The sequence below is a fragment of the Diabrotica virgifera genome, chromosome 8, assembly GCF_917563875.1.
Source record: "Diabrotica virgifera virgifera chromosome 8, PGI_DIABVI_V3a".
Classification (NCBI taxonomy): domain Eukaryota; kingdom Metazoa; phylum Arthropoda; class Insecta; order Coleoptera; family Chrysomelidae; genus Diabrotica; species Diabrotica virgifera.
In genome coordinates, this window is record NC_065450.1 from 110,575,224 (window position 1) to 110,588,368 (window position 13,145).

At 32.2% G+C, this 13,145-nt stretch overlaps 2 protein-coding genes across 5 annotated transcripts in view; one reads left to right on the forward strand and one right to left on the reverse strand.

The window, feature by feature from the left end:
• LOC114341672 (uncharacterized) overlaps positions 1-13,145 on the forward strand; it is a 467,146-nt gene that overhangs the window by 41,402 nt on the left and 412,599 nt on the right. The gene's annotated exons all lie outside the window — the stretch shown is intronic.
• LOC114338979 (uncharacterized) overlaps positions 1-13,145 on the reverse strand; it is a 159,772-nt gene that overhangs the window by 37,274 nt on the left and 109,353 nt on the right. For both annotated transcript variants that reach the window (XR_007700052.1, XM_028289605.2), the window contains exon 2: positions 7,454-7,558. Coding sequence is in view for 1 of the 2 variants with exons in the window: in XM_028289605.2 (XP_028145406.2) it covers positions 7,454-7,558 (105 nt within the window). In the remaining variant the exon portion in view is untranslated. The remainder of the gene's footprint in view (positions 1-7,453; positions 7,559-13,145) is intronic.

The following is a 13,145-nucleotide window of genomic DNA, read 5'->3' on the forward strand; positions in this document are numbered from 1 at the left end:
CCTAGAGCATTTTCAGGGGCATTTAGTCAAAAAAAAAGGAAGGTATCCTCGAATGTCATTGATTGTCTGAAGTTGTGGCAACTTAAATTAACATATCTAACAAATACTTAACTTACACAACACTGTAACGTACAAACAGATAAATTTATCTGTTTGTACCTCCATCTTCAAAATGTATAAGTACCAAAATTACCTGCACTCAAATTTATCTGTTCATCCTTCGTGTATTGTACGTTAAATATTAGTTAGATATATGTTAATTTAAGTTGCTACCACTTCAGACAATTAATGACATTCGAGAATACCTTCCTTTTTTTACGAAATGCCCCTGTAGATGCTCTAGGAGTGAAAGTATACTTGGACAAGATTGAATAAAACTCAGTGATCGATATCTACCTTTTATTTCGTAAAAAACAACTTTATTTTATTTATTTTCATTTTATTATTATAATTTCATAATAATTAATTTTCTTTTACGCTTTTTATATAAAAAAACAAAATTTAACCTTTAGTAGTTTTTTTAACATAAAAAATCAATCTTATAATATAACAGCAATTTGTTTCTTGATTGTTTTTATTGCCCTATATTCAATAGGATTTACAATACCGGGTGTCCACTTATATTTTCCCCCATTTCAAATGCCTATAACTTCTAAACGGCTCAAGATAGAAATATGCGGTTTTCGCTGAAATGTTTTATTTTAGTAAAAGTTTGGTCTGAATGGATTGAATTTTTTATATGGCTTTCAAATACGAAAAAAATGGCGGACTTTGGAAAAAAAGATTGTTGACTTTTTTTTAAATGAAACACCCAGTATATTTTTTTGTAAATTGAAAGAATGGTCATTCACCTATCCAGCGATATAAAGTTTTACAAAATCGGTTGTCAAATCACTGTCACAAAAATTATTTGCTCAGTCATTTGACAACCGATTTTAAAAAAAATTATATCGCTGGATAGGTAAATGACCGTTTTTTCAAGTTACAAAAAAATATACTCGATGTTTTAATAAAAAAAGTCAACAACGTTTTTTTCTCAAAAGTCCGCCATTTTTTATTTAAAAGCGATATAAAAATTGGTCATTTACCTAAAAACTTGAAAAAAACGGTCATTTATCTATGCAGCGACATATTTTTTTTTTAAATCGGTTGTCAAGTGACTGGGCAATTCATTTTTAAAATGAGAGATGCAATGTGAAAATCACATAACATAATATCAATTTGCTTATTTATGTTATTTAGGTATGTGATATCCACGTTGCACCTCTCATTTTAAAAATTAATTACTCAGTGATTTGACAACCGCTTTTGAAAAACTTTATATCACTGGATAGGTGAATGACCGTTCTTTCAATTTATAAAAAAATATACTGGGTGTTCCATTAAAAAAAATCAACAACGTTTTTTTCAAAAATCCGCCATTTTTTTTCGTATTTGAAAGCGATATAAAAAATTCAATCTATTCAAACAAAACTTTTACTAAAATAAAACATTTCAGCGAAAACCGCATATTTCTATCTTGAGCCGTTTAGAAGTTATAGGCAGTTAAAATGGGGGAAAATATAAGTGGACACCCGGTATAAGATTGGTTCTAAAATTAAATTATCACGTGTTTGTAGGTATATTGTTTGCGTACAATAATTTCATTTTGGCAACTGATTAAACAAAATCAGTTGTTGTCCACTGTTCTCATGTAGTTTCTAATATAAATTTTGCTTAATATGGCTGTACAACGCTGATGAGACCCAGGAAGGACGAAATATCTGATGGATACTGTTTTGATATGTGGTATTAGTAATTATTATTAGCTAAAAAACTGCTACTATGAGTATGAACCTATCACAGACTTGGCCATAAAATAATTTGTCTTTCTCTAAATACCAGACTGCCACGTAAAATGGTATTCGAGCTTTCGTTGCTATTTTTGCCAATAAAATATTTATTTAATATAATTTGCAAGGGTTAAAATAAATACAGCAATGTTCTGTAGACGCCCTCACGTTATGACGTCACAAAATTGACTTTTCGCTCATTGAAGAGAAGCTAACCAAATAATATTCCTCAAGTGTAGTGTGCCTCACCATCTTGTACTATCACGAGCTGCCCCTGGTGTTATTACTATTGTTAGTCCAGAAAGCCACGGCGCATCCGCTAGGAAATATATTCTAATTCGGATTTTTTGCACAATCTTACTCAAAAAGGACTCCTTTTAACAAATTTGCATGTTGCCAGGACCAAAAGGTGGTCAAAAATTTTTTAAACGTATTTTTTTTGTTTTTTTTCCTAAAATTATTTTTATTGTATGGAAAAAGTTTTTTTAGGTTTTTTGGATTATTCCAAACAGAAAAGGTCTTTAGTGACTTTTCTCTAAAAATGGTAGTTTTTGACATATAAGCGATTAAAAATTGAAAAATTGCGAAATCGGCCATTTTTAACCCTCAAAAACTATGTAAAAAACTTAAAATTAGAATGTTGATAAAGTAGGTAAATATTCTTTAAACATCGATTCATGAAATCCCGAAGAGTTTTTGCAATACAATATTCAAAACTCCTTTGTTTTTTAATTGATAATCAAGCGTGCGCGACACTATTTTCCACCGACAGTATGGTGCAAATGAAAGGAATAAATTCGTTATTTCGTAAACCGGCGACTTGAAGGAAAAATCCCGAAATAGGTCGATTTGTATTTTTAAGTTACGATATTATGGCATATATGGTATACTAGTGACGTCATCCATCTGGGCGTGATGACGTAATCGATGATTTTTTTAAATAAGAATACGGGTCGTGTGCTAGCTCATTTGAAAGGTTCTTCAATTCTCTATTCAGTAATATAAACATTTATATAATTATTTATACAGGGTGTCCCTCTACTTCTTTTTTTGTTAAATAATTTAATTTAATAAAAATGTTTTGGACACCCTGTATAAATAATTATGTAAATGTTTACATTACTGAATAGAGAATTGAAGAACCTTTCAAATGAGCTACCGCACGACCCCTATTCTCATTTAAAAAAAAATAATCGATTACGTCATCACGCCCAGACGGATGACGTCACTAGTATACCATACATGCCACAATATCATAACTTAAAAATAAAAATCGACCTGTTTGGGGTTTTTTTCTTAAAGTAGCCGGTTTACGAAATAACGAATTTATTCCTTTCATTTGCACCATACTGTATGTATATACCTACATGCAACGGTGGAAAATAGTGTGGCGCACGCGTGATTAGAAATTAAAAACAAAGGAGTTTTGAATATTATATTGCAAAAAACTCATCGGGATTTCATCAATCGATGTTTAAAGAATATCTACCTACCTTGGCAACATTCAAAATTTCAGTTTTTCACATAGTTTTTGAGGGTTAAAAATGGCCGATTTCGCAATTTTTCAATTTTTAATCGCTTATAATATGTCAAAAACTACCATTTTTAGAGAAAAGTCACTAAAGATCTTTTCTGTTTGGAATGATCCAAAAAACCTAAAAAAACTTTGTACCATTCACAAAAAATAATTTTAGGAAAAAAACAAAAAAAAAAAAACGTTTAAAAAATTTTTGACCACCTTTTGGTGCTGGCAACATGCAAATTTATTAAAAGGAGTCCTTTTTGAGTAAGATTGTGCAAAAAATCCGAATTAGAATATTTTTCCTAGCGGATGCGCAATGTCTTTCTGGACATTATTGCTTTATTATTGTAGTTTGACGTTTGCAAACGTTTATTTTTTAGTATTGATTTTTTTCCTGTGAGTAAAATTTAATGTGGAAGAAGTGTATGCGGGAGAGTTGACCCATGGCGGCTGCGGGAGATATGCTCAGTGGTTCATGTCTCCCTCTATATTTTTAGGAGCACATTTGGAGTTTTATTTTATAGATGTAGAAATTTCAAAGTTCTTGACTAAATTTGTAATTTGATACCATAAATAAAGCTAAAATAAACTCAATATAATATTGCCAGTGGCGTAGCTGAAGATTGGAGGGCCTCCCCGGCGACAATTTTTGTGGGCCCCCTTATTATAGACATAACCACAACTAATAACAGTATAATTACTAAAATATGTATAAATGACAATATTTGACATTTCTTTAATAAGTCTTCATCAGTTAGTGTTCATAGATTTTTTGGGAATAGACATAAAAACCTATTATACATGTATTTTAATCCGACAGACCTATTATTAGTAAGTTGTTGCAACATTATATGTAAATAAACATTAAAAACATTAACTTGAAAACTTTTTTGTTACAAGTTATTTTTTCATCGCAGCTAAGCTCATCGTAACATTTTTTATACGTTTTATCCGTTTATTTTTAAATTCCAATATAATACCCCACTATTCTGCTATTCCTGCTGCTTTTGCTAAAGTTTCGGAAATAGCCCAGTAAATGAACGGGAAATTCGGCGATACCGTGTAATTTTCAGGGGCAACTCCGAATTGCATGAAAATTTGGATTTAGGTTCTACTTACCCTCCACTTCAAAGTTGAAATTGTGCCGTTGGTTGCTTTTACTTGGAGAGTGAAGGACTTGGGTTCTTGGGGGTGAAAAATATACGTTGAAGATAAGTCCGAAAAGAGATAAATTGACTGATTTTAAGCAACTTTTGTTCTATAGAGTTTTTTACATAAGTCAATAATTTTCGAGTTATTTGCCATTGAAAATGTTGATTTTTCGACAAAAAAACTACGTTTTCAGACGGTTTTTCGCAAATAACTCAAAAAGTAAATATTTTATCGAAAAAAATATCCTTAGCAAAAGTGTAGCTTATAAAAAACCCAAAAATGGTGTATCAGTAGAGTCTATCAATCAAATAAAAACAAAGTTGTAGCTCATGAAAAATACCTATTCGTCTAATTTTTAATTGAATATTTCAAGGTGAAATCACCGAAAAATTAAGCACTTTTCGGGAAAAACCCATTTAAACTTTTTTAAAGTGTTTATAAGAAGCTTTGTTTTAATTATTAACAAAAGTTTTAACATTAAAAATAAGCGAGTTACGCTCAAAATAAAGTTGCCTCTCTTTTTTTTTTGTAAAAAATCATGAAAATCTCGCCGTGTTTAGCTCCGCAAATGAAATTAATCGCTACCGCTTTACAAACAATTTAATTACCTCTCTATTTTTTATATGATCTGTCAGTCTCATCGGTTTAAAGTGTTTATTTTTGAAAGGGTTATAATTGAGAAAGCTTGAATGGGTCACTAATCACGAGTGTATGCAAATTTTGAATAGCCATATCTTAACCAATTTTTGTCTTACAGAGAAACAAAATGAAACTAGCATATTTCTAATAGCAAAACCTACATTTTTTTACTCTTTAAGATTTTTCTTATCACTAACACTTTTTAATTTATTTTGAAAAAATGGAATTTTTCAAAAATTTTTAGAAATTTTTTTTTTTTTACTATAAAACCAAATGTTTTCAAAAATAAGCACTTCAAACCAATCAAATTTACAGATCATATAAACAATACACATACAGATGCTGTACACTTTTGTAAAAAACACATAATAAGTTTTTTTTTCGATACTTTAAAAATGTTAATAAGGTTTTCCCGAAAAACGCTTCTTTCTTCGGTGATTTCGCGTTGAATTATTCGATTTGGAATTAGACGAATAAGAACGTATTTTTCATGAGCTACAACTTTGGTTCTACTCAATTTGTGGACTTTACTGGTACACCATTTTTTTCGTTTTTTTTTATAGGCTACACTTTTGCTCAAAATATTTTTTTCGATAAAATATTTACTTTTTGAGTTATTTGGGAAAAACAGTTTGAAAACGTAGTTTTTTTGTCGAAAAATCAACATTTTTAATCGCGAATAACTTAAAAAGTATTGACTTCGTAAAAAACTTTATAGAACAAAAGATGCTTAAAATAAGTCAATTTATTTATTTCCGGCCTTATTTTAAACACGCGTTTTTCACCCCCGAGAAGGGGTAAATGTCACCCCCCAAGTAAAAGCAACCAACGGCACAAATTCAACTTTGAAGTGGAGGGTAAGTAGAACCTAAATCCAAATTTTCATGCAATTCGGAGTTGCCCCTGGAAATTACACTCCAAAACGGTCATTTATTGGGCTAAAAACGAACTTTTCATTTCTCGAAGATTATCACTAGTTTTTCCAAAAAGTTGAAGGGCGACCTTTAACTCTGCCGTTTCAGATTGCAAAAGTTTTGATGTTAGATTAATAAAGTTAAGTATCTTAGATTGAATAGTAATGTTAACGACGAATTCAAAATTATTCATATGCTCTAATAATGCATTAGCTTCTAATTTTTCATGGTTTTTTAGATAGCAATGAAATTTTCGTTAAATATGTATTACTTGTCGGAAAGCTCGAGGCAAAGCCATAACAGCATCATGTCTGGATGAGCACAGGGTTTCACATTACCTTTTAAGTGTTGGCAAAAGCGATGAATGCAAAGTCATATCTAATAGTACATAGTAGGTACATCCCATCTTTTAATACTTGCACTAAAAAACATAATCTTTTAATTAAATCCTAAAAAAAAACAACTCCTGTACACCAGCAATGGCATCATTCAATACCAGGTCCAGATTATGGGATGCACAATGATTATAATATAATATTATTGAAAGCTGTTTTTCAATGTCAGAAGCTTGCTCCATCATACCCCTTTCCTCTACAGTTGTGTACGGAAAGGTGCTTTGATTTTATAAATTTTAGAATTTCATTTACAAGACCTTTTGCACTTTGGTCTAATATGCGAATAAATCTCAAAAAACTTTCAACAACTTCTGCTTTGGAAGGTAAATTATTTTCATCGCAAGTTATTTTTACATACTGGAAAATAAAACTAAGCTGATCGTGTTTTGAAATATCTTGAGTAATATCAAGAATGATTGAATAAAAACAACTTTTTTTAACTCAATTAAGTAATTAATATGTTTTCAGTTTCTTGAGCTAGCAAATTTATAACTTCGTATTTTATTTGGGGGCTCAAGTAATTTGTTTTTGAGTTATTATTCTTATCGATTAATTTAGCTAAACCAGGATCATATTTAGCTAGTAAACGAACCACCGACAAAAATTGCCTTTTTGGAATTCACTTTCATCTAAACTACGAACATGCCCACGAAATTCTAAATTGCATCCCTATTTTGATGCTTATTAGGAAAATATGTTTTGGTCCCCATTTTAAAGAAAGTAGAAGTATTAAGCTTGATAGTTTTAAGGGGTCTCTCCTAACGTAAGGCCCCCACGCCTTGCTGCCAGCTAAGCCACTGAATATCGCGAAGTATATTTGTATAAAGTTTTTTTTAATAAAAAATTAAAAGAATTTACGACAAAATAACGTGGACGTCGAAACGTTAATAAAATCATTTTTTTAGTTAAATTGTGGCTTATTTCCCATTTAGAATAGTTAATTACATATAAAAATTTTTAATTCAACTTGACAATTTTTGTCAACTTAATAGTAGTCACCTTTTTCCAATATTTAATGTGCTTAAAAAGCCGTTGTTCTTAAAAAGCATTCCATCCGTTATGTCCACCATTTTATAGACTCCAGCTCTTCTTCTGCGTATGCCACTGAAAATAAAATATGTTAGTATTCTTTATTACATTACGTTAATTATATTACATAAATATAAAAATATTAGGCGGACGAAGTAGTTTTCAATACTAATAGCAAATTATTAATATTGAAAATATTAAAAATATTACTAAAAGATTTTTAAATTGAAAACTTATTGGTATACTTTCCTGGTGTTTTCATTTTAAAAATCTTTTAGTAATATTTTTAATATTTTCAATATTAATAATTTACTATTAGGATTGAAAACTACTTCGTCTTTCAATGCCAGATGGCGCTAGTCACCTACTATCATTACTTCGGTTGCAATGGGTGGGAAAAGCTCTCGATGCGAATCAGTTAAAATATGGAGAACAGTGCCTACGTTCTTTCCGATGAGGCTGCAATAAGAGCCGAAAATCGCGATTCAAGGGACTGGACTGCACTCCGTATTCTAATTGAAAAGTAAGATTATTTTGCCTTCGCATTGCAACTGAATAAAAATGGTATACATTTTTAATTTATAGTCGTATTACTCCGTAGAGTAACTAGGTGCATTTTTCCGTTGGAACTTTACCAGCTGCAGACGGGGATGTGAATTGATTAGTGTAGAATTCCTTCCCTCTCGTCTTCACTGCAGCATCCATTTGACTTGCAAATTGTAGAAGTCTTGGAGGTGTCACCAGGAAAGTGTACCAATAAGTTTTCAATTTAAAAATCTTTTTGTAATATTTTTAATATTTTCAATATTAATAATTTACTATTAGGATTGAAAACTACTTCGTCTTTCAATGCCAGATGGCGCTAGCCACCTACTATCATCACTTCGGTTGCAATGGGTGGGAAAAGCACTAGATGCGAATCAGTTAAAATATGGAGAACAGTGCCTACGTTCTTTCCGATGAGGCTCCAATAAGAGCCCAAAATCGCGATTCAGGGGACTGGACTGCACTCCGTATTCTAATTGAAAAGTAAGATTGTTTTGCCTTCGCATTGCAACTGAATAAAAATGGTATACATTTTTATTTTATAGTCGTATTACTCCGTAGAGTAACTAGGTGCATTTTTCCGTTGAAACTTTACCAGCTGCAGACGGAGGATGTGAATTGCATAGTGTAGAATTCCCTCCCTCTCGTCTTCACTGCAGCATCCATTTGACTTGCAAATTGTAGAAGTCTTGGAGGTGTTACCAGGAAAGTGTACCAATAAGTTTTCAATTTAAAAATTTTTAGTAATATTTTTGAATATTTTCAATATTAATAATTTAGTATTAGGATTGAAAACTACTTCATCTTTCAATGTCAGATGGTGCTAGCCACCTACTATCATTACTTCGGTTGCAATGGGTGGGAAAAGCTCTCGATGCGAATCAGTTAAAATATGGAGAACAGTGCCTACGTTCTTTCCGATGAGGCTCCAATAAGAGCCGAAAATCGCGATTCAAGGGACTGGACTGCACTCCGTATTCTAATTGAAAAGTAAGATTGTTTTGCCTTCGCATTGCAACTGAATAAAAATGGTATACATTTTTATTTTATAGTCGTATTACTCCGTAGAGTAACTAGGTGCATTTTTCCGTTGGAACTTTACCAGCTGCAGACGGGGATGTGAATTGCATAGTGTAGAATTCCTTTCCTCTCGTCTTCACTGCAGCATCCATTTGACTTGCAAATTGTAGAAGTCTTGGAGGTGTCACCAGGAAAGTGTACCAATAAGTTTTCAATTTAAAAATCTTTTAGTAATATTTTTAATATTTTCAATATTAATAATTTACTATTAGGATTGAAAACTACTTCGTCTTTCAATGCCAGATGGCGCTAGCCACCTACTATCATTATTCGGTTGCAATGGGTGGGAAAAGCTCTCGATGCAAATCAGTTAAAATATGGAGAACAGTGCCTACGTTCTTTCCGATGAGGCTCCAATAAGAGCCGAAAATCGCGATTCAAGGGACTAGACTGCACTCCGTATTCTAATTGAAAAGTAAGATTGTTTTGCCTTCGCATTGCAACTGAATAAAAATGGTATACATTTTTATTTTATAGTCGTATTACTCCGTAGAGTAACTAGGTGCATTTTTCCGTTGGAACTTTACCAGCTGCAGACGGGGATGTGAATTGCATAGTGTAGAATTCCTTTCCTCTCGTCTTCACTGCAGCATCCATTTGACTTGCAAATTGTAGAAGTCTTGGAGGTGTCACCAGGAAAGTGTACCAATAAGTTTTCAATTTAAAAATCTTTTAGTAATATTTTTAATATTTTCAATATTAATAATTTACTATTAGGATTGAAAACTACTTCGTCTTTTAATGCCAGATGGCGCTAGCCACCTACTATCATTACTTCGGTTGCAATGGGTGGGAAAAGCTCTCGATGCGAATCAGTTAAAATATTGAGAACAGTGCCTACGTTCTTTCCGATGAGGCTCCAATAAGAGCCGAAAATCGCGATTCAAGGGACTGGACTGCACTCCGTATTCTAATTGAAAAGTAAGATTGTTTTGCCTTCGCATTTCAACTGAATAAAAATGGTATACATTTTTATTTTATAGTCGTATTACTCCGTAGAGTAACTAGGTGCATTTTTCCGTTGGAACTTTACCAGCTGCAGACGGGGGATGTGAATTGCATAGTGTAGAATTCCTTCCCTCTCGTCTTCACTGCAGCATCCATTTGACTTGCAAATTGTAGAAGTCTTGGAGGTGTCACCAGGGAAGTGTACCAATAAGTTTTCAATTTAAAAATCTTTTAGTAATATTTTTAATATTTTCAATATTAATAATTTACTATTAGGATTGAAAACTACTTCGTCTTTCAATGCCAGATGGCGCTAGCCACCTACTATCATTATTCGGTTGCAATGGGTGGGAAAAGCTCTCGATGCGAATCAGTTAAAATATGGAGAACAGTGCCTACGTTCTTTTCGATGAGGCTCCAATAAGAGCCGAAAATCGCGATTCAAGGGACTGGACTGCACTCCGTATTCTAGTTGAAAAGTAAGATTGTTTTGCCTTCGCGTTGCAACTGAGTAAAAATGGTATACATTTTTATTTTATAAAAATATTACTAGCTGATCCGGAGAACTTCATTCCAAGCTAGAATGAATACCTACCTGTTCTGTCAAATTATTAGCCGAGTTCTATTAAATTTTTAATATTAAGATTAAATTAATTAAGTTATGTATGTATATCTTATGAGATTAACATTTTCAAAACCAGAGGGCACAGAAAGTAGAGGACGACCACGAAGAGGATGGATTGATGATGTGGAAGAAGACCTAAAGATTCTAAGGGTCATTTAGGAATTTAGGATACCTAATCCACCACTTTCTGTGAAATATTCTAGAATTTATAAAACACTACAATTAAAACCCAACTATAGCCTCAGATTTTCTTAACATTCTGTTTTTTCTTAACATTTCCAACAATCGTTTTTGCCGATTCTAGCGCCATCTATATATAATTCGAGAAAATGCCTCGAATAAAAGTTTATTTATATTATGTAAGAATCCAAATCTGCAATAAAAAATGGGGGCTCCCATTTAAGATTTTAAAGTAGCCCCATCACACTTCCGGGGGGTCGTGTTTGGTGCCATTCGATAGATTTTTCAAAAATATTGAATATGTGTATTTTGCAGTTTTTCGATCTGATTTTCATTTCGCGATATATCGCGGGTTTAGTATTTAAAATTCACCCCACCCCTCTCCGTGGGAGGTCGTGTTTGGTATCATTCGATAGATTATTGAAAAATATTGAACACGTATTTTTTAGTTTTTCTACCTGACGTTCATTTCGCGAAATATTCGCTTTTTTGTGAAACTTTGTGACTCATCCATTTCCTCACGCCCCGCTCAAATCGTCAGATTTTTTTAATGTACACTCGTTTGGATGTACTTAACTTACCTTCTCTTAATCTGACGATTTCGAGTTTTTCTAAGGATTAATTTTTTTCGGACCCCCTTAACGAACTCCCCTGTATTAAAAGCCAATACATGGTAGAGGTACATTTACAGGGTACATGGTTTCTCCCCATGCGATAATCTGACGCGCTCGAGTAACTGCAAAATCCCCGCTTGGACTCCCCTATCATAGGTAGATGCTAATAAATTAAAAGCAAAAACATACAAAAAAGGAAGTGGAAACATTAAATTGATAAAGGGCAAATGAAAAAGAAATGACAGTTTGCTTTATAAACGTACGCCCGCAAATGCTTTATTTCCGATATACGAAGTGTTGAAATTTTTCTTGACGATTTATTTATTGCTCTAAAACCGGTTGAGATATGCAAATAAAATTTGGTAGGTTTTAAGAGTTAGCTATTGAGCATTTTTTGGCATACAATTAAGAATTTTATATTCACTATTTGTGCGCATACGGATAACATGACCCAATTTTACTATAATGGAGAATATAAAATTCTTCATTGTATGTCAAAAATGTTCAATAACGACCTCTTAAAACCTACCAAATTTCATTTACGTATCTTAACCGGTTTTAGAGCAATAAATAAATCGTCATTTTGTAGCAAAAATTTCAATATCCTGTATCTCGGAAACGAAGCATTTGCGGACATATGTTTATAAAGCAAACTGTCATTATTTTTTCATGCAAAACTACCCCTTGCCCTTAGAGTTTGTCATCCTTATTTAGAAACAATCTGTATTTATAAAGAGCATAGCTACCTAGTTGTTAAAGCAGCTAAATTTTTAACTTTTTTATTATTCAACATAAGCGAATAAATCAAAAAACAGAATGTTAAGCGAATCTGAGGCTATAGTTGGGTTTTAATTTCAGTATTTTATAAATGTTAGAATATTCCACAGGGTGCGGTAAACTTAAAAAAAACACAGTTTGATTGGTACACCCGGTATACAAAGACAATTTACCTGTCTAGCAACAATATTATTACAGCGATATTGTTAAAGAATAAGTAAGGCTATAATATCTAAAAAAAATCACTTAAATCTGAAATCGGACAACAGGTTTAGGAAATTCGAGACATAAAAATTACCCATTTTGAAGGTGGTGCGTTAATTTCTCGGAGTAGTGTATATTCTATCCATTTAATAGAAGTAATTAGGTACATACTTGCTAAGTAATAAATTATAGTTTCCGATCTAAAGAGTATAACCTTTATTATCCATTTGTCACATTAATATACAAGTAAGAAGTTTAGTGCCGACATTCTAAAAATATCCAAGAGAAAAAAATATTTAATAACGTATTGCTATAAATAGTATTTTGTTCTTGTACGGTGGCTGCTATTATAAGGTCATATTCATTTTGGACATTGTGTGCAAGTAAAGTTCCTATCATTAGCGTCTCTGTTAAACTCTCAAGTTTATTTACGAAGGGGGAGACCCTTATACATATAGGTTGTAGATACACAACATAAGTCATAAGTACCTAGTGGAATATTTTTTATCTATATAAAATATGTTTATTTGAAAGTAGAGATTTGACGTATACTAAGGATTTCCAGTTATCACTATATTCCTTCACTCAACCGTTCCCTTCAGTTCTTTCTGTTTTGCTAGTCCCCTTTCTGCAGATTTTTTCTTTACATTGCTTCGTTCACTTCATCTCTGAAATATCTTCGGGGTCT